This window comes from Trichomycterus rosablanca, chromosome 10 (genome assembly GCF_030014385.1).
Source record: "Trichomycterus rosablanca isolate fTriRos1 chromosome 10, fTriRos1.hap1, whole genome shotgun sequence".
In the NCBI taxonomy this organism is placed as follows: Eukaryota; Metazoa; Chordata; class Actinopteri; order Siluriformes; family Trichomycteridae; genus Trichomycterus; species Trichomycterus rosablanca.
The window spans coordinates 40,170,276-40,197,439 of NC_085997.1; the positions used below are offsets into that span (position 1 = coordinate 40,170,276).

At 40.3% G+C, this 27,164-nt stretch overlaps 1 protein-coding gene across 6 annotated transcripts; it reads right to left on the reverse strand.

Moving 5' to 3' along the window:
- Positions 1–844: 844 nt before the first annotated feature.
- Positions 845–26,208, reverse strand: sun1a (Sad1 and UNC84 domain containing 1a). Of its 6 annotated transcripts, XM_063003357.1 has the most exons (22): positions 26,018–26,208; positions 25,657–25,856; positions 25,394–25,420; positions 20,002–20,301; positions 18,165–18,287; positions 16,848–16,967; positions 16,382–16,462; positions 15,050–15,145; positions 14,867–14,965; positions 13,941–14,034; positions 13,073–13,131; positions 12,299–12,486; positions 11,254–11,526; positions 11,031–11,159; positions 10,872–10,915; positions 8,690–8,837; positions 7,255–7,521; positions 7,078–7,162; positions 2,936–3,051; positions 2,683–2,850; positions 2,125–2,217; positions 845–1,480 (listed from the first exon to the last, which is right to left on the reverse strand). In XM_063003357.1, exons 1-22 carry the CDS (start codon positions 26,140–26,142, stop codon positions 1,364–1,366), a joined length of 2,952 nt encoding a protein of 983 aa, XP_062859427.1. In that variant the 5' UTR covers positions 26,143–26,208; the 3' UTR covers positions 845–1,363. The 6 variants fall into 6 exon arrangements, with proteins under 6 accessions (XP_062859427.1, XP_062859421.1, XP_062859424.1 ...); XM_063003351.1 differs by lacking the exon at positions 16,848–16,967 and having other exon boundaries at positions 26,018–26,201; XM_063003354.1 differs by lacking the exons at positions 16,848–16,967; positions 18,165–18,287 and having other exon boundaries at positions 26,018–26,201.
- Between the last annotated feature and the right edge of the window lie 956 nt (positions 26,209–27,164).

Here is a 27,164-nt window from a genome sequence, read left to right on the forward strand (position 1 = left end):
TCTGGTGTATTTGGGGATTTGATCAGAAAGTGTTTTATTGTGAGCTGTATTGGGGATCTTTTACATGTTGGGGCGTCGTCTCCTTTTATTAAGTACTATTGAGAGATTTTTGTATGAGCTATTCTGCATCTTGTGTGAATAACTTGGTCCACTCATCTTCCTTGCTGTGTTCTTGGCTTATTGCTTGTATTTGGATGTATCTTGTGTAATTGTTTGTTGTCTGTGTGTCCCGCTCAGTTTGCCATTTTTCAGTGATGTATTTATTTATTAACAGCATGAAATCTGTTGCAGGGATTTTTGTTTGTTGTATTTTGCATTTTTATATTTCTGGCTAATTTATCCACCTTTTCATTTCCACTTATTCCACTGTGTCCTGAAACCCAGCACAGTTTTATGTTGTAATTCATCTCAGTTAGTCTATAGATCTTTGTCTTTGTATACTGATAATAATTGGATGCTCTGCTTTGCATGATTCAGTTGCTTTAAGGCACGATTTAAGTCAGCGCATATTATTATTTTTTTTTTTATCATGAGTCTCTTCTGCAAACTTTACAGCCGTAATTATGGCGTGGGCTTCTGCAGTGAATATGGAGCTCGGTTGTGGTAATTGTTCCGTTCTGGTCACTGCTGCTGTTACTTGCTCTGTGGTTCGCTTTGGATAAAAGCGTCTGCTAAATGTAAACGTGTAACATTAGAAACTAGTCGAGCAGATTTATGTTATAAAGCACCAAGTGCTCACGATGAAGAGAAACTCAACACAGTTTATGTATGAAGAATTTCTAACTGGTGCCTAAAGATTCTGACGCCTACCAGTAGCTCAACTGGTCACTTCCAGACAGCAGGATTTATAAAATTATTCTTTATTTAAACGTCCCACACAAACAAAATATAACTTCATTGCAAAATCCAACCTGTGGTCCCTTAATTACAAAATCACTTGAAAAGCATTTACAAAAATACACAATATAAAGTCTTACTAAGATCAACTCAAATACTTAAAAAAATAAATAGTGATTAATAAGAGTCTCTCTCAGCTCGGCACTCACATTCACTCACTACACAGGAAACAGAATTAGCAGAATTATAGACGCACTCAAAGCCGACAAACTCTGAACAATATTTACAACATGCTGTTAAAATACACTGTACACTTTATTTAGCTTCCATTATACTGAGTGTTATTTATTCCAGTGCTGTTTGGACCGAGTTCCCTCAGTTCCGTCCGGGTTCGGTCCTTTCTGAGAAATACGGGAGTGCAGAAGCTGCAGATCCGAAACCTGAAAGCTAAAGCCAGCGATGGTGAGAAGGATCTACAGGCTGGATCACGTGGATCAGTGGGATCGAATCTTCTGTAAACTCCAGATCACTCCTCCGCCGGGTCACCGTGCACCCGGAACCGGTACAGGCAGGTGTACTCCGGGTGACCCCAGTTACTCAGCACTCGCAGCTCCACGATCTGAAAGGTGTCGGTGTTGCTCTCCTGAGGGGGTCGAGGAAATATAAACAGAGAGAGAACGTGAACAGACGGGTCTGAAAGTGACGAATCACTAAATAATTCACATCCTGATTCACGTACACGAGTCACGAGTGTTTATTACTCTTAACTACAGTAAAATTACAGTAAAAACATCTGGGTCCCAGTGTGATCTGGAAACACTGAGACCAAGAACCACCCCCCCCCCCTTCCCCAAATTATGAAGCTTAGGTGGATTCTATTTTATTTCTGCATTTTCTCCCAGTTTATCGTGGTCAGTTTGTCTCCCCCTGCTGGTAGATCCCTGATTGTAGGTGAGGAGGGTGTATTGCTGCTGCTCCTCCGACCCACGTGCAGCCCTTAGCGGAACCCTTTTTACCCATGCACTCTGCACAGGCGCCTCTCTCTACTAATCAGGGTCCTTACACAACCTTTGAAGACCCCCAGACCCCCCCCCCCATAGTCCGGTCATCCCGCCCTAGCAGAACCATGTCTGCAGCAGGCACTGCCCACTAGATGGCGCTCAGCCAACCAGTGGCAACGCTGAGGAGTTCAGAATCTCGGTGCTGGTGTGCTAGTGGAATATCCCGCTGCAGCACCCGGGCGTTTAGGTGGATCATTTCTATTGAACTGCGAGTGTTTCCTCTCACCATGACAGGGAAGGTCTGAAGAGCGTCTCCGTCCTCCTCGTACACGTACTCGCCCAGCAGCTTCCCCTCCTCATCCTGCTCATCATCCAGACCCTGTACAGAGTGGAATAAGAGGCACCTTCGCATTCACACAGTCACATTAAGCTTCACTTCTAGTGTACATTTTCTGCAGCAAAAAATCTGTTTCTGAATCTTAGGTTAAATTTCAGTAAATAAAATAAATGAAATATAAACAATACGAGGTGTTACGTGTCTGATAATTCTCACAACGATCACAGCTAGTGTCAGAACCTTTAGTTTTTTACTTTAATACCACAATCTGAGCGCAGCAGGTCAGTAACGTTAACGCTGTACAGGTACTGAGCCTGGATCAGTTCTCACGCTGGGGCATCATGACATGCACACGTTATTATTTCACCGCTGTTATGGTTTCATGCTAAACACGTTTATTACACTAAAGAAACCTCAGTGCAGCACCTCGTTTCATTATTAATAATTATATATAAAATATAAAAGATTATATATAATGTCTGTATAATGTGAATGACTGTCTCTTACGTAGACGGTGAAGTTGCGGGGGGCGCTGCTGATGCTGCCGGTGGGTGAGAGCGTTTTGGGGATGTGCTCCATGGAAAAGGCAGAGGGTACGATCCTCACAGACAGACGGATCACCAGGTATCCAGTAGATCCTTTAAACGCCCAGCAGTTACCAGGATGTACGTCAGGCTGTGGGGGAGTGGGATATGATATAAACATGGGCGTGGCACATCATTTGTATGAATCATTAATAGAGGAATGAGATGGATCTCACCTGTATGACGGCCCGGGGAGACTGGGAGAAATACCACAGAGGGAAACCAAACAGACTCATCAGAGCCGTCTTCGTCTCGTACGTCTCAGAGCAGCGGGTGCTCAGGATACTGCCACCTACAGGCAACCGTATCAGTGTGGTGAGGTATACAATCACTAATACCACCGTAACCATTAGCAACGATACACAGAATGAATGGTTTTATTAAATGTTTCTGAAACAGCCAAAACTAATTTAAATTCACACAAAATTAATCTGATGAGCCCTGAAACTTCCTCTATTATCATCCTGATTATAAAATCTGAATCCTAATCAAGAGTTTAGAACCAAAGAGGTTCAGTGAGACAGAACATCAGAGTCTGAGGGATCTGGAGGATTCAGCACCAGAAAGTGTTTTAGATACGTCACAGATCATCATGATCGACCCAAAGAGAAAACAGAACGTTCTGGAGAAACATCAACTATACAGTCAGCAAGAGACAGAACCAACGACGGCACTAATAATAATAATAATGATAAAAAAAATAATAATACTAATAATGACAATAATAAAAATTATACTAATAATGATAAAAATAATATTAATACTAAATGATATCATAATAAAAACAATTATAATTATTATAATGATAATAATAAAAATAATAATGATAATAAAATAATACTAATAATTATAATAATAAAAAAAATATAATAAAAATAATAATACTAACAATTAATAAAAAAATAATACCAATAATTATTAAAAAAAAAATTATAATAGAATAATGATACTTATAATTATAAAAATAATAAGGATAATAATAATTATTATACAGGGTGGGCCATTTATATGGATACACCTAAATAAAATGGGAATGGTTGGTGATATTAACTTCCTGTTTGTGGCACATTAGTATATGGGAGGGGGAAAACTTTTCAAGATGGGTGGTGACCATGGCGGCCATTTTGAAGTCGGCCATTTTGGATCCAACTTTAGTTTTTTTCAATGGGAAGAGGGTCATGTGACACATCAAACTTATTGAGGATTTCACAAGAAAAACAATGGTGTGCTTGGTTTTAACGTAACTTTATTCTTTCATGAGGTATTTACAAGTTTCTGACCACTTATAAAATGTGTTCAAAGTGCTGCCCATTGTGTTGGATTGTCAATGCAACCCTCTTCTCCCACTCTTCACACACTGATAGCAACACCGCAGAAGAAATGCTAGCACAGGCTTCCAGTATCCGTAGTTTCAGGTGCTGCACATCTCGTATCTTCACAGCATAGACAATTGCCTTCAGATGACCCCAAAGATAAAAGTCTAAGGGGGTCAGATCGGGAGACCTTGGGGGCCATTCGACTGGCCCACGACGACCAATCCACTTTCCAGGAAACCGTTCATCTAGGAATGCTCGGACCTGACACCCATAATGTGGTGGTGCACCATCTTGCTGGAAAAACTCAGGGAACGTGCCAGCTTCAGTGCTTAAAGAGGGAAACACATCATCATGTAGCAATTTCAAATATCCAGTGGCCTTGAGGTTTCCATTGATGAAGAATGGCCCCACTATCTTTGTACCCCATATACCACACCATACCATCAATTTTTGTGTTCCAACAGTCTTGGAGGGATCTATCCAATGTGGGTTAGTGTCAGACCAATAGCGGTGGTTTTGTTTGTTAACTTCACCATTCACATAAAAGTTTGCCTCATCACTGAACAAAATGTTCTGTGTAAACTGAGGGTCCTGTTCCAATTTTTGTTTTGCCCATTCTGCAAATTCAGTGCGCCGATCTGGGTCATCCTCGTCGAGATGCTGCAGCAGCTGGAGTTTGTAAGGGTGCCATTTGTGAGTAGCTAATATCCGCCGAAGGGATGTTCGACTGATGCCACTCTCCAGTGACATGCGGCGAGTGCTACGCTGTGGGCTCTTGCTGAATGAAGCTAGGACAGCCACTGATGTTTCTTCATTAGTGACAGTTTTCATGCGTCCACATTTTGGCAAATCCAACACTGAACCAGTTTCACGAAACTTGGCAAGCAGTTTGCTAACTGTAGCATGGGAGATGGGTGGTCTCGTAGGGTGTCTTGCATTGAAATCTGCTGCAATGACCCGGGTACTGCGTTCACCAGACATCAACACAATTTCTACCCGCTCCTCACGTGTTAACCTCTGCGACATGTCAATGGCTGTAAACAAAGAGAAGCTTGTAAATAACTCATGAAAGAATAAAGTTACGTTAAAACCAAGCACACCATTGTTTTTCTTGTGAAATTCTCAATAAGTTTGATGTGTCACATGACCCTCTTCCCATTGAAAAAACTAAAGTTGGATCCAAAATGGCCGACTTCAAAATGGCCGCCATGGTCACCACCCATCTTGAAAAGTTTTCCCCCTCCCATATACTAATGTGCCACAAACAGGAAGTTAATATCACCAACCATTCCCATTTTATTTAGGTGTATGTATATAAATGGCCCACCCTGTATAAATAATGATAAATAAGAGTAAGCAAAATAAATAATAAAATAATAATACTCTATTAATAATAATAATAATAATTTTGCTGATATGATGCAGAAGTTAGTGAACCCTGATTGTAAGGGTGTTATGGGGAGCTCAGGTTGGGGGGGGGGGGGGGCGTGTGGGAAGCTGACTCTCCTTAAGCAGATCAAGAATTGTAAAAGCGGCAGCGGTTACACCAGCGTTTCTCCCTGGGGGGCGCAGAGGCATGACAAGGGGGGCACGTCTGACGGGTGGAGAAATGAAGCGCGGAACCAATGTTTTAACGTCGGAATCTTTTCACGGTGTACAATAAACAAACCCTGCTTTCAGGTTAGAAGTATTAATTCTGACAGAGTCTAGATCAGGGGTGACCAATATGTCGATCACACTGTGCACGCTGGTACATCGTGCCTCATTCAAACAGGTCAGCGTGACTGACATGAAATGTGGCCACTGTGTTTAATTTGTGGTTTGTTATCTGACATTCATATGAAACGCTGCACTTAGGTGAAACAAGCCACTTAAATTACAAATACAGAAAATTTATTTAAAATTAAAACTAAACTTCTACAACTCTACATGAAAAGGTGCTGTAACCATAAAAGAATTAGAGAGCATCAATTGCCAAATATTTGACAGCTTTTTCAGATCAACCTACTCGTGTGAATCGACGTTTTCCCACATGAAAATGATGAAGTGTAAATATTGCACCACCCTTACTGATAAACACCTGAAAAACTGCTTGAGAATCAGTATCAGCGGCTCCTGTCCAGATGCATAAACCTGACCGATACCATTCAGAGCAAATCATCAGAATAAGCTCAGTGTGAAGCTGAATATCAGTACAGGAACTGAAGCGCATTTAAAAAGCTTCAAAGCTTTTATGAAAAATGATGAGGCCAACCTTAAACAGTAGATGGTGATGACCTGTAGACTGAATCAGTAGATCTCAAACCATGAAAGTGTGTGCACCCCTGGTGTAGATGTACAGAAGGTAAATGTGGATGTGGATACAGGGGTATTTGACAGGGATGAAAAGTAAAAACAGCCACTAATACAGTGATAAGACCTGAACTCTCACAAATCATGTTTTTGGCACAGATACAACTTTAGCTTTTTTGCAAAGTGTTTGCAAAATGTATAAACATTTTTTATATTTGAAATAACAGACTGATTGAAGGAGCAGTTCAGTGATGTGTCAAAAAGTGGTTTGATAAAGTACAACAGAAATCACTGGAATAAAGGTGAAAGAAACATTCATGATCTTTGAAGTTATTTCAACAATTTTCAAGTTAAACTTCACCTATTTTTGTCAGCATTTTGTTGGGGGGGGCATGAAAATTTTTCATCTTCCAAAGGGGGGCGTGACAGAAAAAGTTTGAGAACCACTGGGTTACACAATCAGGTACTGGATATGACTAAATTAGCAGACAAAGGGGATTAAAAATAATAATAATAAAAAAAAAAAGATACCAAGTTTGTAATTTTCTTTTGCCGCCCGCTGAAGTTTCTCTCTTCAAATTCTCGTCTCGATTTTTAATTTAAAATTAAGACTAAAAGTTGATTTAAAACACATTTCTTTACTAGGGGTGCCAAAAATTATGGACCCAAAAACTCAGAGCACCACCGCACCCCTCAGGACCACAGCGTACCTCCAGACTCCAGAGCGTAATCCACGAGGCCGATTCGATCCTCCGAGTAAAGCTTCAGCGCGTTCTGTACAATCAGCTGCACGTCCTGCTCACCACAGAGAGAGAGAAGACAACCGGTGTGAGTGCCGATTCATCCCAATCAATCCTATATTTAAATTAAATCGAGTTGTGCTTTACCCCGTCTGATAGTCCGGTCCTCTCCGTGGCCTGCTGCACCGTCCGTGTGATCTGCTCCTCACTCGGTTTCTGTTGGACTTCTTCCAGCTGGAGAGACAAGTTTCCCAGAATGCTCTTCTCCATAGCGGCGAGTGAGGTCAGCATGTCCGAGCTGCTCACGAACCGAGACGAGATCCACTGCAGCAGAGACTCGGGCGGATCGTCTCCCTCAGCCTGATCAGCGCCGTATAGCAGAGTCTGGAACTCCTGATGGATCTGCTCCGAGACCTGACCGGTAAAAACGGATCACATCAGATCACCTCCAATCAGATCACCCCACATCAGATCACATCAGATCACGTGTGCCAACCTGATATGTCAAAGGTCAATACTTTAGAAGAAGAAATCAGGTACTTTAATTGTTTTTATTTCTGCTCGTGTATTTAGGCATCATCACAGTGAATCGTTCTGATCCGGTGCAGTTTCTACACCCGATTCCCTTCCTGAAACAACTCTTCTTATATCCGGGCCTGGGACCTGCACTGAAAGCGCACTCAGAGATGCATGCACCTCCCAATCGGTCAGATCGCTCAGAATTAATGTCTATGTAGACCACACGTGTCAAACTCAAGGCCCACGTCATTTTATGTGGCCTGTGAGAGCTTAAAAGATAAACGATTGTACTAAAATCCACTGTAAGATCCTACATAAACTGCATCTCCCACAATGCATGCCGATTTTGTGACCTGCAAAGTGATTTGATTCATCCCGCCACTAGATGTCAGTGTTTCCACATCAGCGTTTAACTGAGACGGTTTTCCAACCAGTGACGCTAAGAAATATTTACACATAATCCCAAAACCACAATCATGTAGGTTATAAATATACGTTATAAATATACATGATAAATGTAGATATACGTTATAAATATACAGAATAAATTTGGCATTTTGACACCAAACACAAAATTTATCCTCCAAGAAAAACAACAAACTGTCCAAGAATTAAAAGGCGACTGCGATCACAGCAGGATACGTTACAATCAGCTCTTTGAAGGCACCGTAATGCAGACGTGGCCCTCGGTGAGAATGAGTTTGATGCTAACAGACGGGTGATAGCACCGCTGAGATTCAAACCCCAGATCTCAGAGGTTGTGTATTTTGCTGCTGAGCCACCAGAGTGTCTGAAGCTGTTCCTTCAGTAGGTGTTGGTGGTACCGAGCTCAGAACCACATATTCAGGATCACTGGGAAACTGTCAGGGTTTACGTTTGTAGTTTCCTTCTCTTGAAGTCTGTGAGAGCTTCAGGTTCTTTATTACTCAACACAAACTCGGTGAACAAGAGAAGATCTGAGTCCTGCTGTAGCTCAGGATGGATTTTGTACTTTGACAGCAGACACGCCCACACGCTCCAGTGTGATCAACAGTAAAGCTTTACAACCAATAAAATCACTTACGGTGGTGTGAAGAGAATCCAGCTGTGCACACTTGCCCTTACAGCTCATCACCCCCTGCAGGTCAGTCCTGAGGGTGGCGAGGGCCGCCTCCAACCGCTGTACTTCGGCCAGCAACGCGGCGTGAGCGGCACCGTCCACCTCGCCACCACTGAAACACACAATCAGGAGGAGAACAGAGGGATCAGATCAGTGTAAAAACATGGTAAAAGTCCTAAAACAGAGCGCCACACTGTGGTGACCGAGTGATTAAAGCTGCTCTTGTATGAGTTCAGCAATGTGAGTTAAAGAATCAGGTCCAGCACAAGCTCCCTCACTCACCTAAAACTCTATTTTTAGAGGAATACATGCACGTCTTTGCTCATTTTAGGGCCGCCACTAACAACTATTTTTCTATTGATTAATCTGTAGACTACTTTATCGATTAGTCGATTAATCTGAACGATTCATTTTTCTCCAAAAAATGTAATTCAGGATCTGATTGAATCTTCTTTTACTGTAACACTAAACTGTAGGTGATAATAATGTAACCCAGAACTAAATGTAAACAGGGTTTATGTTCATATGATCACATTCTCAGGTGCTCCATATTAAACAGAGTGCAGCTCGTGTTCATGCTGTTCTGTACACACAGCAACGTGCTTCACCTTATAGCAGAGATAAAATAGTTAGATGTAGCCGCGTCTCATTAAGTCCAGCGTACGGTAACGACAGAACGATCCCCGATCCTAACCTCCACATTCACTCAACACTTACTGCACATTCTAAACCATGTAAACACGGTGCTGAGTGTTACGCTGTTACCGGCGCATTCACACGAGAAGCTTTTTGTGCTTCGAGCCCGACGCAGTAAAGTGCGCGGCGGTCTGACTGAACTCGCTAAGAAATGCGCTATTCCAAGATCTCCAGGATTAAGAAGCGTAATGAAACGATATAGACGTGCAGCACGGCGCCGGTGCTGCTGTGGTACCATCAAAGCTTTACACAGTGAACAAACCAGCTTTTAGTTCTGTACCAGGTTTAAGTAGCACCAAACTTTGGATGATTTGGGTCGTGGAGAACTTTGATCTTTTATTTGAAAGCTCTACGATCGTCCTCTGACGGCTGCAGACGGTGTTTTTTAAGACGGAGCTTAATGATGCCGACCGGTGACCGGAGCAGATACGACTGAGGTCCTGCACACGGCGAGTAGTGCTGAGGGAATCATATGAACGCTTATATGAACGGAGACGATGTAGAAATTAGAAAGGAGCATTTATAAACATCGTTTTAAACACCATGCAGAGACTTTTACAGTATTTCTGACCTGATCGTTCTCTACAAAACATAACAACAAAACACCAACACTGCAAAAATATTTATTAACCCCTTTTACTCATTACCTCCATTAACTTATTAACTCCATCATTCTAAATAGGTATCGGCAAGTATAAAAATACACGTACTTGTACTCGGTTGGGAAAAAATGGTATTGATGCATCCCTATTTATAACCATTGTAAAATCAGACAAAATTCATTGTCGTTCTCCACAAAGCTGCTCATAATGTTATACATTTTTAACGTTTGTCTTACTCCTCTTTCCATCATCTTTCTTCTTCGCTTTGAACGCCTTTGCAGCTCCAGCTGCATTATGGGATAGATTATCGGACCGCAAGAGTGCATCGTTTGCATACTCAAAAAAACTTTTCGCGTACTGTTTAATGTTTTACTGTTCGGACACACTGACCGCTCTTGCATACTGCTTTCATGTACTGTTCAGTATGGAAGTATGCGATTTCGGTCGCAGCAAAAATGTCCAAGATGTGGAAGAGTATAGCAGCTACTCGGATAACTGAGTCTGGAAAATTAACGACCAATTCTGTGGATGTGGGGGGTGAAAACACGGAGGAGAATTTTGGTATTAGAGACAGAACATGAAGCCTCGCACCGTCGCTGGATTATTTTGGGTTTACATTCATCTATTAATGTAGCTGTGCTGTGTATCGTAGCTTCATTTATTCTATCGTTTCATTTAACGACTGAGGTGAAGTGTGATTAAATATCAGTGAAATCTGTCATTTTTGAAGAAACAGCTCCATGAAATGAAGCACAATTTACTGTGAGTTTAGAGAGACCCTAATAATAATAATGACTTTACTGAGAACATTAAATCAGACTCCTATTATAATGATCTGATGTACTGACCTTACAGACAGTGGGGTCTCGGTCTCTTGACGTTTCTGTAGCTCCTTCAGAGGAAAAATAAAGATATAATTAGTTCAGAAGTAAGGAGAGAAGGTGTTTAGATCGAGAGAGAGAGAGAGAGAGAGAGAGAGAGAGAGAGAGAGCAGGTACTTCATATACCTCAGTTTTAAGAGCCAGTTCCTGAAGAAGAACTTCCAGCTTGTCTAGTCGGGAATCCTGAGCCTGGACCTTCTCATCACCCTCATCCTCACTCTTACCCTCACCTTCACCTTCACCCTCGTCCTGACCCTAAACATGTGAGGAAGAAAAGTAGTTTGGTATATTCTCCTGTACGATTGTTACTGTGCACTTGATCATCTCATCCCTCTGAGTGTTTTCTGACCTGGTGAGATCTCTCCACCTCTCTCTCCAGCTCCTCTCTCAGCACGACGACCTTCTGCTCCAGCAGAGCGCTCACCCACGTACCCATGCGCTCACGGTCCGTGTTCTCATGCAGCTCGTCCTTCAGTGAGTTACAGAGACCCAGGACCTCGGCGTGCCGCTGGTCCTGTTTACCGCCCGACGACTTCACCTGCTTCCATAGCAATGCCAGGCTCTGTTCTATCCGCGCCAGCCGCTCAGTGTCCACCGCGGCCGCCGCTGCCGTCTCCTGCTCCTGTCAGACAGACAGTTCCAGACGTGTTTAGTTTCTGAGGAACTGCAGCAGCAGAACATATCTAAGCTCTGAATAACAATCATGAAAAGTCGTGTTTGGAGGTACAGTGTAGTTGTTGGTATCTCAGAACATCTGATGGATAGTGCTGCACAGAGACGGGGGATAATGGAGATCGGTGCGGCTCTCTGTATGAACCTTGGTGCGGTCAGTACTGCACACGTGTCAGAGCCCTGTGTGTTAGTCACGACCCTCCTCGGTCAGGAGTGGGGGTCTGGACTGCTTATTCAACTCTTACAAAAATAATGTGGATATTTTGCATCATGCTCCAGTATAAAGGTAAAATCTTTTTAGTATGAACTGGTTTGCCACAGACTTTCTGTAAAATCTACACTCTTAAGCAGGGGTCCCCAACCACCGGGCGTGGACCGGTACCGGTCAGTGGGTCATTTATTACCGGGTCGCACAGAAAGAATAAATAATTAGAGATCGCTACGAGCAATTATATTTCCAATACTCTTGGGGTGCTGGTGTCTCCAATCACCACTAGGTGGGAGCAGCGTCTTGTTGCATTGAAAAAAGCTCGCCCCCGCCGGTCTGTGAAATTATATCTTATATGAAACCGGCCCGTGGTGCTAAAAAGGTTGGGGAGCGCTGCTCTAAATGATGAAAATATCCCAACTACCCAGCAGCATCTTTTCTGATGGATGTTATGAATATCAGCACTAAGCTACACAGCCCTAAAGATCACAGGTAGAACCAGTTGTTAATTTACCTGAACCTCGTCCTCGTCTGGTTGGCCGATATCAGGCTGTGGTGATGAGACTTCAGGCTGAACTTCGGTGGCCACGTCACCTTCTACATCAGCGATATCCACCAGTGATTCTGAGGTGACGTTTTCGGTGACGTTCGCTACCGGCCAGAGGGGTAAAAATCCTGCCAGACTGAGGTGTGAGAGCAGAGCTGAGGGGGGGAACAACCATCACAATCACATCTACACATCACAGTGCTGAGATAACGATAAACCACCTCTAGGATCAGGGGTGTCCAAACTCCACAACCACGGGGCCACAACCACGGGGCCACAGACTCTTCAGTAATATAACAGAGCTCCTGATTACTTCCTGTTTATGTGAGTGATGAATGATCGTCCACAGTGTCGTGATTTCACTCACCGGTTTATAATCCTAACCTCAATATGATTATACATCTTTAAATTAAACATACCCACTTCCCTCTCAACTCTCAACGCTCCTGAAACCTTCTGCATTCGGCGTCTAGTTCTCGTTTCTCTGGAGCCGCCGCGTTTATCCACAAACTGGGGAACGTTAACGTAGGTGTGACGTTAATGGGAAAGAAGACGGGGAGAGATTTAGATCTGGTTTATGTGAGAGCGCCACCCAGAGGTCAAACTGTTCAAACAGTTTTATTAAAACCTGATTAATAGCGGCATAATGACTTTAATTTGATCGTAGTCGTAGGTTTGGACCCCCTGATCTAGATCATCCCACACAAACACAAACATGATCTGGTTTGAGACTAAACTCACCAAACAGCAGCAGCAAGGGGATTAAAACCAGGAGAATCTTACGCAGAATTGGCATGATCCTAGAGGAAGAGTTAAATATTAGTATTATTATTATTACATTTAATATCTACAGCGGTATCCTGAAACTCAAAGTTAATTGGTTCTGGGAGTGGTGTTGAGTTTTAAAGACGTTGAGTTTCGAGGTATTTTTTCCCATAAGGATGTTTGGGGAACCTGTTAATGCGTCCATGGTCAATAATAATACAATAAAAGCTGCACTTTAGTTATACTTCTTTATTGTTTCCTGACGTTTCTTAATGCTGGAGATGCTCGATGTTGGAATACCGTATTCCCTTCAGCACCGGCGCATTCACACGAGAAGTGACAAAACCGCTTCTGCGCCGCTGTGCCGTTATTTCCTATGAAGTGTGACGGCGGTGCACAAAACTCAGCATGACTTACTGTAGTAAAACAGCGAGTGAGGAATGTGATTAGTGGAGGAACTTATGAGCAGTAATAATGAAGAGAAGTTTAGTGCTCCTGTCTCCTTCTTTTACTACATTAAACCACGTTAAGCTTTATTTTCAACCAGAAGCGTTTTAGACTCTGGGAGAAGCTGATTCTGATTCTCACCATTTCTCAGAAGCTGGAGCTGTAACACAAGTTTAAAAGTGAAACAGGGAGGAGAATCCAGATAAACACAGATACATGTGGAGCTGTAACCCTGGATCTGACGCTTATTCCACACGCTGTTGAGGGTTTACCTGAACAAACCGACAGTCGCACAAACGTCGAGTTTAAGGTACAAATTTCTCCATGAAGGTTGTTGAGTTTAGGGGACGTTGAGTTACAAGGTACCGCTGTAATACGACATGATCATAAAACTCACCTGGTCAAGAAAAAAATGTTGATGAGGGAATTGAGCGTGACCAACTGGTACCAGGCTGTTCCGAGCCACTGTATCATGCCTGAAGCTGCACTGCCTGCAAACACACACACACACACGGTCAATCATAACATCAGACCTGAGAATTATTAGTAAAGCGAGTGAGGAGGTTGCAAAGCTGCGGCCAGAGATCAGGATGAATAACCGGGTACGAGGAGGAGGAGGAAGAAACCACAGACTGAGTTAGTCACACACACACACACACACACACACACACAGACACACACACACACACACAGACAGAGAGTCACACACTGATCTCAGTTATCCCCTGTCTCTGTGCAGCGGCATCGATCAGCCTGCAGAGGGCGTAATTGCTACGCCGGAGGGGATTCCTCATCACTGCAGCAATTACGCCCTCTGCAGGCTGATCGATGCCCCTGCACAGAGACCCTCAGAGGAATCTCGTCTGACTCTCGAACCTGGACAGGTTTGGTTCCGCCTGAACCTGCTAAATCCTGTCGGGACGAGGGAAAGGGTCTGGAATGTTTACTCAGGTGAACAAAGCTGAATGAATGAAGGTTTTACTTCACCTGGTGTTTGAGTGCTGCATGTGTGTGTGTGTGTGTGTATCATTTGTTAATGACTAATATTTAAATATTTCCCTCCAGCTGAGTCAAACCGACCCAACCCAAAATGAGTCAGTACACGACTCCGACGCGTGTAGCCTGTACGAGCGTCTCACACCACACAGAGGACAAAAGTAAAGCTTTTGAAACCAGAGCTGCTGGATTAGACGGCGGAGAAAGCCCCGGGGGGCGGGAGGTAAGGGTGTTGGGTTAAAAGCGAGGCTCAGGAGCGCTGCTACTGGATACTACAGGATCTCATGCAGAGAAACACAACACGAAAATCAATCCCGTAATCACGACCTGGAGACACAACAGCCAAATAGAGAGCAGAGAACGTCTTCCTGATGATGAACCAGACCGAGGAGAGGATCCTGTGTAGCACCTTCAGCAGACTCCCACCTGAACACAGCAGAGTTAGTTCCACCTACTGAACCGGCATCATGAACAGGTTCAAGAGAGTGTTAGAGAGCAGAGCTACAGAACCTGTGTACGCTACGAGCAAGAACACAGACTCGATTAGCTGTCGGAACAGGGAGACTGGGACTGTCCTCGAATTCTCTTTTCCTTTGCAGTCGTCGCCTGTCGGGATACAACACGTGTAAAAAAAACTGCAGATATACACCGATCAGCCACAACATTATGACCACCTCCTTGTTTCTACACTCACTGTCCATTTTACCATATAGAAGCACTTTGTAGTTCTACAATTACTGACTGTGGTCCATCTGTTTCTCTACATGCTTTGTTACCCCCTTTCACCCTGTTCTTCAATGGTCAGGACCACCACAGAGCAGCTATTATTTGGGTGGTGGATGATTCTCAGCACTGCAGTGACACTGACATGGTGGTGGTGTGTTAGTGTGTGTTGTGCTGGTATGAGTGGATCAGACACAGCAGCGCTGCTGGAGTTTTTAAACACCTCACTGTCACTGCTGGACCGAGAATCGTCCACCAATCAAAAATATCCACCCAACAGCGCCCCGTGGGCAGCGTCCTGTGACCACTGATGAAGGTCTAGAAGATGAGCGACTCAAACAGCAGCAATAGATGAGCGATCGTCTCTGACTTTACATCTACAAGGTGGACCGACTAGGTAGGAGCGTCTGATAGAGTGGACAGTGAGTGGACACGGTGTTTAAAAACTCCAGCAGCGCCGCTGTGTCTGATCCACTCGTACCAGCACAACACACACTAACACACCACCACCATGTCAGTGTCACTGCAGTGCTGAGAATCATCCACCACCTAAATAATAGCTGCTCTGTGGGGGTCCTGACCATGGGACTACAGTCAGTAATTGTAGAACTACAAAGTGCTTCTATATGGTAAGTGGAGCTGATAACATGGACAGTGAGTGTAGAAACGAGGAGGTGGTCATAATGTTATGGCTGATGGGTGTATATAGGGTCTGTGTGAGAACCTAGTGCCTACTGTCCTTGACGCCCCAATTTATAAATAAAGAGAGAGAGAGAGAGAGAGAGAGAACACTAGGGCTTCACACAGACCCATACTGTATAGAATACAAATCATAATCTGTAGGATGAAGAGAAATCACAGCTACAGAACGTGTGTGTGTGTGTGTGTGTGTGTGTGTGTGTGTGTGGAGTTTCTCTCACTGAGCTCCTGAAACCAACAATCCAGCACCAAGAAGCAGAATTAAAACCTAAAGAACGAAGACTTAAAACTAGGATTAAATTCAGCTGGATTAAACTACAGACGTCGACACGAGTGTAGGATGAGACGAGCCTGTGTGTGTGTGTGTGTGTGTGTGTGTGTGTGTGTGTGTGTGAGGATAACGCAGTATTAAGTACTTACACAGCGGCCCGTTGAGAATTTGCTGATCCTTGTGAATCGCCTGTTCATTTAAATTCATGGTTCCACAGTAACTAGCATGACCTAAAGAAAAGCAGCACAACACAACGTTAAATCTTTATATCCCTCTCGTTCACCCTGCAGCCATTTTCCCCCCCGGCGATCGGAGCCCGGGACGAGCAGGGGCGGGCGCGGACCGGATTTGCATGTAACCACGGTGATGCCCAGGAGAGAGGAGAGGTATTTGATTACTGCAGGAGGAAGAGTTAAAGTGTGCAGGACGTGCTGAGGCTGATCTGAGGACCGTGGTGTCAGAATGAGATCAGACGTGATTCAGGATTCACACAGACTGAAAGAGAAACCCAGAGCAGCAGGAACGCCGCGAGCTCAGAGAGGAACTGAGAGAGACGTGAGGTTAGAATCGTACAGAGATCAGGAGGAGGACGGCCAGAGGAGCATCCAGGTTTACCTCCGTTAGCACAGCCGGCGGCGGCGGACCTGCTCAGCCCGGCGTACTGAGCCGGCAGCGTGAGGGCCGCCGCCCTCCTGACCAGCCACACACACCGGTCAGTCAGCGAGGACAGCAGGGCTGCAGAGAGATCAGGGTTACACACACACACACACACTTCTGAACTATACACAAATATACACACACATGACGAGGAGTGAGACAGGTGTTCAGGACAGAGGTGTGTGTGTGTGTGTGTGTGTGTGTGTGTGTGTGTGTGTGTGTGTGTGTGTGTGTGTGTGTGTGATTTGCATGCAGTGTAAATCTCAGCCTGGAGTGCTGACAACAAACAGCAGCTTCGTTCCAGAAGGTTCAGTCCAGACAGAGAGCTACCAAATCAAACATCAGCGTTTTTCACCACCATCATCAGTAGTGCTTTATCATCCCCAAATGGACCCCCCCGGCCCCCCCCTTCACAAAAACTTAAACTACGAGGCAGCATTAAGCCGAGTCAGAAACTATAAAATAGGAGCTCTGGATATTGTTCCAAAAATTATTCATCAAAGAAAGGAGAACATCGATTTACAACAACTGGCACTTTTGGGGCGCTCGCACACCAGTGCCGATACCTCGACCTCAGGGGTTAGAATTTCAGCTCTGCTACCGGCAGGCAGGGCACCTATATGGACGATGAGCAACTCATCTGAGGGTCTCCGAGCAGCACCGTCGATCAGCCAGCAGAGGGCGTCAATGCTGCAGTTATGAGGAACCCTCTGCTGGCTGATCGATGGTGCTGCACAGTGACCCTCCTTATTTTGTTTGATCTGGGCGTGGGACGGGCACCGAGGGTGCACTGATCATGCTTTGATGTGCAGTATTTCCTCCTCTTTATGAACGTATGTGTGTTCAGCTTTAATTAATGACGTTTGGCTGTTCACTTTTTATTGGTGTTTTTTATGTTTTGGTTTCTTCACCAAATCACCCAAATCAAATAAAGCTCCAACATCAGCGCATGAACAACAGACAGTAAAATTAAATCTATTATACAAGGAGTGTCATCTAACCCTCCACATGATCAGAAGTGGTGTGATGACCTCAACATTTTTATTTGTGATTACATGATGCCTCGGTATGGTCAGTGATGTTTAATAGCTGATTATTATTGTAGTGACATGAAAGTGAGAAGTGAAGACAGCGTGTATTAAATAAGAGAAGAAGAAAGATCCCCACAGTTACAGTACAGGAGGAGGGATGAGGATCCCCACAGTTACAGTACAGGAGGAGGTTGTAGGTGAGGATTGAGGACAGGATGGAGGTTGAGGGTGCAGATTTTGGTACCTTTACTCTCTCCACACGTCTTCAGCAGAACGTTCTGCATGATCACAGTAAACACACACGCTACAGACGCGGCGGATTTTCTACTGTAATGCACAACGGCCTCAGAGAGCCGCCTCACCACGCCTACAAACCACACACACACGGTAACACACACACACACACACACGGTGCACACAACATAAACGCCAGGTCTCAACTGAAGCATTTCTGTTAAATCAAAGAGTTTATAAATAACACTGCTGTATCACAGCACACCAGCTCACTCACACACACACTCACACACCATGTTGAGTAACTGCTCTAATACAGCAGAGGGCAGTATAGATGAATCCTAAATCACGTGTAAGGTCAGTGAGAGTATATATTATGACGTACAGGGTTTTGTAGTAGAAATGGTTGTTTGGATTATTATACTACAGATTATTACATCACACATTAAAGCACATAACCAAATCTCTACAGAAACACAAAAACAAATCCACATATGGTGTGTGTGTGTGTGTGTGTGTGTGTGTGTGTGTGTGTGTGTGTGTGTGTGTAGTATGGATACTGCAGGGTTTTTAAAGCATTTTTTAAGCGACCCACACGTTGTCTATGATTTTTACTGCGACCCAGGCAGCCCAAACACATCAAAACACAAAACAAAATATACTTCATAAATACAAATGGCGATCTGGTCCCACTGCGATTTACAAAATGTAACAAAGTCTCCACAAGGGGGCGTCCGTAAACAAGTTCATTTTGAGTTTATGTGCCTGTTAAAATGCATGTATTTATCTTTTTTTTTTGGCTCACGACCCACCCAAAGAACCCTGCTGTACTGTTTTAACGTGACTGTGCTCCCTGTGTGTGTAAAAGAAGAGCATTAAAAAGAGAGATGATGCACGACTGGACAAACTGATTAGGCGAGCTGGTGCAGTGGTCGGCATTAAACTGGAACCACTGGTAACAGTGGCAGAATGTGTGTATATGTATGTATATGTGTATATGTGCATGTATATATATATGGCTATATTGGCCTAACTCATTGTGCAATTTTGTCACACGTCACTTTAGTAATTAAATTATTAAATTATTGAATAATATTTAATCTAACTTTAGACTAAAACTAGGGTGAAACCTCATGCATAGTCATTACAGTTACCAGTGATCCATTTTATGTAGTTTTTCTGTTTGCTTTTGTTTTGTACTGTATTGTTAATAATTTGTTGTATTATGCTACTGGGGCTTTAATTTCCTTCGTGATTGATAAAGTATTTATTTATCTATCTAAAACGACATTTTGATAGAGATTTAATGCACTAATGTGCTAGTTCACCACCACTCAGATCTCCAAACCTCAAAGTTCGGATGCCAGGCGGCGACGCTGGCCGAGCGTGTGTGGGTCTCATTACAGCTGAGCACATGTGTGGTGGAGGCGCCTGCACTAGTGGTGGAGTGTTTTTCTGTGCGCTGTACGGTTCTTTATGGTGAAAAGGTGAGTGTGTGTGTTGGAAGGGGTGTGTGATAGTCTCAGCTCTCCTCGACCAGCATGGGTGCGGTACAAGTGGAAAGAGAATTGCACCAGAGGAACTGGCAGTGATGAGAGTGGGTGAAATCTGGAGCAGGGGTTGTTTTCTCCCCCGAGATATGAGTAAGCTGTGTGTTAATATTAATATAATAAAATAAACTGAGGTCTTTATTTTATAAAGTTTGTTGACTAAGCACCTTACCCTCTGTGACACCAGAACACACAGTGAGCGTTAGAGTCGGGTGCTGCACTACCCTCCCAGTACACGTAACGAACCATGTAATGGTAGTGAGTGTGAGTGTGTGTGTGTGTGTGTGTGACTCTCACCAGCTCTGTGCCGGCGGTTCTTCTCTCGTGTGTACACTGTAGTGTAGGGGGAGGAGGAAGCTGCGGCGGCGATGGCAGCGGCGGTGGCACCATCCACGGCGGTGGAGTTGGGAGGAGCTGATGAGTAGGAACAGGAGGAGGAGGAGCAGGCTTTGGTGAAGGACTCCTTCCTGTTAGAGAGGCGGGTGGTGCAGTCCTTACAGATGTAGCCGTGCTGGACGCTGGAGGTCTGAGCCGCGTGAGCCACATGAGCATCGTTGTTAATAAAAGTGAGGCTGTGTTCTGATTGGAGAGTCTGATCTGAGGGAGGAAGAGTCACACACACACACACACACACACACACACACACACACACACACACACACACACACACACACACACAGAGTACAGGTACTGAGTGTTGCACTGATTCTGTAGTCCAGAATGTTCTACCTGCAGGTCCCATTACTCCTCAACATAAAAACCATAAAGCATTACATTCAAATAAACACACACACACACACACACACACACACACACACACACACACACACACACACACACACACACACACGGTGGTGCTGATTGTGGTTGGGTGTTTAAACACTATATTGCCAAAAGTATTCAGTCACCCATCCAAATGATTGAATTCAGGTGTTCCAATCACCTCCATGGCCACAGGTGTATAAAACCGAGCACCTCGGCATGCAGACGCTTCTACACACATTAGTGAAAGAACGGGTCGCTCTCAGGAGCTCAGTGAGTTCCAGCGTGGTACCGTGATGCCACCTGTGCAACAAGTCCAGTGGTGAAATTTCCTCACTACTAAATATTCCACAGTCGACTGTCAGTGCTGGTATAACAAAGTGGAAGCGATTGGGAACGACGGCGACTCATCCACCAAGTGGTACCACGTAAAATGACAGGGCGGGGCAGCGGATGCTGAGGAACATAGTGCGCAGAGGTCACCAACTTTCTGCAGAGTCGATCACTACAGACCTCCAAACTTCATGTGGCCTTCAGATGAGCTCAGGAACAGTGTGTAGAGCTTCATGGAACGGGTCTCCATGGCCGAGCAGCTGCATCCACGCCTCACATCACCGGATGCAGTGGTGTAAAGCACGCCACCACTGGACTCTAGAGCTGGATGGATGGATCACGCTTCTCCGTCTGGAGATCCGATGGACGAGTCTGGGTTTGGTGGTTACCAGGAGAACGGTACCTGTCTGACTGTATTGTGCCGAGTGTAGAGTGTGGTGGAGGGGGGATTATGGTGTGGGGGTGTTTTTCAGGAGTCGGGCTCGGCCCCTTAGTTCCAGTGAAAGGAACTTTTAATGCTTCAGCACACCAAAAGATTTTGGACAATTTCATGCTCCCAACTTTGTGGGAACAGTTTGGGGATGGTCCCTTCCTGTTCCAACATGACTGCGCACCAGTGCACAAAGCACAAGCTCCATAAAGACGTGGATGAGCCAGTTTGGTGTGGAAAAACTTGACGAGGCAGACGAGCGAATACTTTTGGCAATATAGTGTATAATATAGTGTATATTATAGTGTATAATATAGTGTATAATATAATGTATAATATAGTGTATATTATAGTGTATAATATAGTGTATAATATAATGTATAATATAGTGTATATTATAGTGTATAATATAGTGTATAATATAGTGTATATTATAGTGTATAATATAATGTATAATATAGTGTATAATATAGTGTATAATATAGTGTATATTATAGTGTATAATATAGTGTATAATATAATGTATAATATAGTGTATATTATAGTGTATAATATAGTGTATAATATAGTGTATATTATAGTGTATAATATAATGTATAATATAGTGTATAATATAGTGTATAATATAGTGTATAATATAATGTATAATATAGTGTATATTATAGTGTATAATATAGTGTATAATATAATGTATAATATAGTGTATATTATAGTGTATAATATAGTGTATATTATAGTGTATAATATAGTGTATAATATAATGTATAATATAGTGTATATTATAGTGTATAATATAGTGTATAATATAGTGTATATTATAGTGTATAATATAATGTATAATATAGTGTATAATATAGTGTATAATATAGTGTATATTATAGTGTATAATATAGTGTATAATATAATGTATAATATAGTGTATATTATAGTGTATAATATAGTGTATATTATAGTGTATAATATAATGTATAATATAGTGTATAATATAATGTATAATATAGTGTATATTATAGTGTATAATATAGTGTATAATATAATGTATATTATAGTGTATAATAGTGTATAATATAGTGTATAATATAGTGTATATTATAGTGTATAATATAGTGTATAATATAATGTATAATATAGTGTATAATATAATGTATAATATAGTGTATAATATAGTGTATATTATAGTGTATAATATAATGTATAATATAATGTATAATATAGTGTATAATATAGTGTATATTATAGTGTATAATATAATGTATAATATAATGTATAATATAGTGTATATTATAGTGTATAATATAGTGTATAATATAATGTATAATATAGTGTATATTATAGTGTATAATATAGTGTATAATATAGTGTATAATATAGTGTATAATATAATGTATAATATAGTGTATATTATAGTGTATAATATAGTGTATAATATAGTGTATATTATAGTGTATAATATAATGTATAATATAGTGTATAATATAATGTATAATATAGTGTATATTATAGTGTATAATATAGTGTATAATAGTGTATATTATAGTGTATAATATAGTGTATAATATAGTGTATATTATAGTGTATAATATAGTGTATAATATAGTGTATATTATAGTGTATAATATAATGTATAATATAGTGTATAATAGTGTATAATATAGTGTATAATAGTGTATATTATAGTGTATAATATAATGTATAATATAATGTATAATATAGTGTATAATATAATGTATAATATAGTGTATAATAGTGTATAATATAGTGTATAATATAATGTATAATATAGTGTATAATATAATGTATAATATAGTGTATAATATAGTGTATAATATAGTGTATAATATAATGTATAATATAGTGTATATTATAGTGTATAATATAGTGTATAATATAGTGTATAATATAATGTATAATATAGTGTATAATATAATGTATAATATAGTGTATAATATAGTGTATATTATAGTGTATAATATAGTGTATAATATAGTGTATAATATAGTGTATAATATAATGTATAATATAGTGTATAATATAATGTATAATATAGTGTATAATATAGTGTATATTATAGTGTATAATATAGTGTATAATATAATGTATAATATAGTGTATATTAGTGTATAATATAGTGTATAATATAATGTATATTATAGTGTATAATATAGTGTATAATATAGTGTATATTATAGTGTATAATATAGTATATAATGTATAATATAGTGTATAATATAATGTATAATATAGTGTATAATATAGTGTATATTATAGTGTATAATATAATGTATAATATAATGTATAATATAGTGTATAATATAGTGTATATTATAGTGTATAATATAATGTATAATATAATGTATAATATAGTGTATATTATAGTGTATAATATAGTGTATAATATAATGTATAATATAGTGTATATTATAGTGTATAATATAGTGTATAATATAGTGTATAATAGTGTATAATATAATGTATAATATAGTGTATATTATAGTGTATAATATAGTGTATAATATAGTGTATAATATAGTGTATAATATAATGTATAATATAGTGTATATTATAGTGTATAATATAGTGTATAATATAGTGTATATTATAGTGTATAATATAATGTATAATATAGTGTATAATATAATGTATAATATAGTGTATATTATAGTGTATAATATAGTGTATAATAGTGTATATTATAGTGTATAATATAGTGTATAATATAGTGTATATTATAGTGTATAATATAGTGTATAATATAGTGTATATTATAGTGTATAATATAATGTATAATATAGTGTATAATATAGTGTATAATAGTGTATAATATAGTGTATAATAGTGTATATTATAGTGTATAATATAATGTATAATATAATGTATAATATAGTGTATAATATAGTGTATAATATAATGTATAATATAGTGTATATTATAGTGTATAATATAGTGTATAATATAGTGTATAATATAATGTATAATATAGTGTATAATATAATGTATAATATAGTGTATAATATAGTGTATAATATAATGTATAATATAGTGTATAATATAATGTATAATATAGTGTATATTATAGTGTATAATATAGTGTATAATATAATGTATAATATAGTGTATAATATAATGTATAATATAGTGTATAATAGTGTATAATATAGTGTATAATATAATGTATAATATAGTGTATAATATAATGTATAATATAGTGTATAATATAGTGTATAATATAGTGTATAATATAATGTATAATATAGTGTATATTATAGTGTATAATATAGTGTATAATATAATGTATAATATAGTGTATAATATAATGTATAATATAGTGTATAATATAGTGTATATTATAGTGTATAATATAGTGTATAATATAGTGTATAATATAGTGTATAATATAATGTATAATATAGTGTATAATATAGTGTATAATAGTGTATAATATAGTGTATAATATAGTGTATATTATAGTGTATAATATAATGTATAATATAATGTATAATATAGTGTATAATATAGTGTATAATATAATGTATAATATAGTGTATATTATAGTGTATAATATAGTGTATAATATAATGTATAATATAGTGTATAATATAATGTATAATATAGTGTATAATATAGTGTATAATATAGTGTATAATATAATGTATAATATAGTGTATAATATAGTGTATATTATAGTGTATAATATAGTGTATAATATAGTGTATAATATAATGTATAATATAGTGTATAATATAATGTATAATATAGTGTATAATATAGTGTATAATATAGTGTATAATATAATGTATAATATAGTGTATAATATAATGTATAATATAGTGTATAATATAGTGTATAATATAGTGTATAATATAATGTATAATATAGTGTATATTATAGTGTATAATATAGTGTATAATATAGTGTATAATATAATGTATAATATAGTGTATAATATAATGTATAATATAGTGTATAATATAGTGTATATTATAGTGTATAATATAGTGTAACTCCGTTTGATGCTGTTAAAACCAAACATCATGTTTTTGGGTGGAACCTACACGACACTAACTCGGGACTCTCAGATTTATTCACGTTCCTTTTATTTCACTGTTTTCCAAACCTGCAAATAAACAAACAGCCAAAAATGTTCTGTGAATTTCTTGGACTCACCTTTGAGATCTCCGTCCTTATCCAGTCCTAGATCAGAAAGAAAAAATACAATTAAAATCACAATTCAGTATCACAGCTCAGTATTACAGTACAGCACACAATCACGTGATCACAGTACAGCACACGATCACGTGATCACAGTACAGCACACGATCACATGATCTCAGTACAGCACACGATCACATGATCACAGTACAGCACACGATCACGTGATCTCAGTACAGCACACGATCACATGATCTCTGGTTCTGTAGTGCACTGACCCCAGAAGTTGTCCACCAGCGTGTGTTCCTGGATGCTAGACTCATCCAGCAGGGAGGAGAGGAGCGAGGCGTCGCTGGCTGCACAGCTGTGCATGCTGCTGTTGTGGATGTGCAGCGCTGAGGTCTGGTTCTTCACTGGGGTCTGGAGTATAGAACCTGAACCCGAGGTGGAGCGATTAGACCTCCTGCTTCTCAACGACCTGAAACATACGGAGACGTGAAGGAAAGAGTTTACAGAATTAAGATGGAGGTGCAGTTACAGTCACTGATTACACCCGTAACGACTGTGTACAGCAGTGCAGGGCTCTTTATTCAAGCCTGGATCCTACACGTGTTCCTGTGGTGTGTAACCTGGACTCACTTGGTCTGAACGAAGCTCTCGGTGTGGGAGCTCTGGGAGACGCTGCGGTTGAGCGAGGAGTCCAGCACGCTGTCGTCTCCGTAGTGGGCGGAGTTAGCGTGCAGACGCAGGCTGCGGCGAGACATCCTGGGGGATTCGTATCTGGGGGGAAGTCGGTTCTCCCTCTCGAATTCCAGAGCAGAGGAGGAGTTCACCACGCCCATCTCCCGAATGATCACAGCAGGTTAACATCAAACAAACAAACAAACGATGCCACATTTATCAGAATATCTGTACTGAACAAAACCCACTGACAGACACAAGGTTAAAGAGGAGTTCAAACATGTTACTGTTTATATAAATATTTTATAAATAAGCAAATGATTAAAATAGATCTTAATAAGGTCCTGGGTTTTAGGTTACAATTATAAAAACGAATTCTTGTTATATAAGTTGTAACAGATGAGGCTTCACTGTTACTGTAGTGTGTAGCTTCCTGACCACCAGGGGGCGTAATAAGAGGGAGTTGGTCATGGGGTTAGGGTATATAATACACTGGGGGTGCTGTAATGTAGTGAGGGTATATAATACACTGGGGGTATGTAATGTAGTGAGGGTATATAATACACTGGGGGTATGTAATGTAGTGAGGGTATATAATACACTGGGGGTATGTAATGTAGTGAGGGTATATAATACACTGGGGGTATGTAATGTAGTGAGGGTATATAATACACTGGGGGTATGTAATGTAGTGAGGGTATATAATACACTGGGGGTATGTAATGTAGTGAGGGTATATAATACACTGGGGGTATGTAATGTAGTGAGGGTATATAATACACTGGGGGTATGTAATGTAGTGAGGGTATATAATACACTGGGGGTATGTAATGTAGTGAGGGTATATAATACACTGGGGGTATGTAATGTAGTGAGGGTATATAATACACTGGGGGTATGTAATGTAGTGGGGGTATATAATACACTGGGGGTATGTAATGTAGTGAGGGTATATAATACACTGGGGGTATGTAATGTAGTGAGGGTATATAATACACTGGGGGTATGTAATGTAGTGAGGGTATATAATACACTGGGGGTATGTAATGTAGTGAGGGTATATAATACACTGGGGGTATGTAATGTAGTGAGGATATATAATACA

Coding starts and splice junctions, on each gene's coding strand:
- sun1a (XM_063003357.1), bottom strand. CDS start 26,142: ATGTCTCGCCGCAGCCTGCGTCTGCACGCTAACTCCGCCCACTACGGA. Junction 11,527..12,298: donor CAGACGAGGACGAGGTTCAG/GTAAATTAACAA, acceptor TCTGTCTGACAG/GAGCAGGAGACGGCAGCGGC. Junction 2,851..2,935: donor CTCCCCGGGCCGTCATACAG/GTGAGATCCATC, acceptor ACTCCCCCACAG/CCTGACGTACATCCTGGTAA.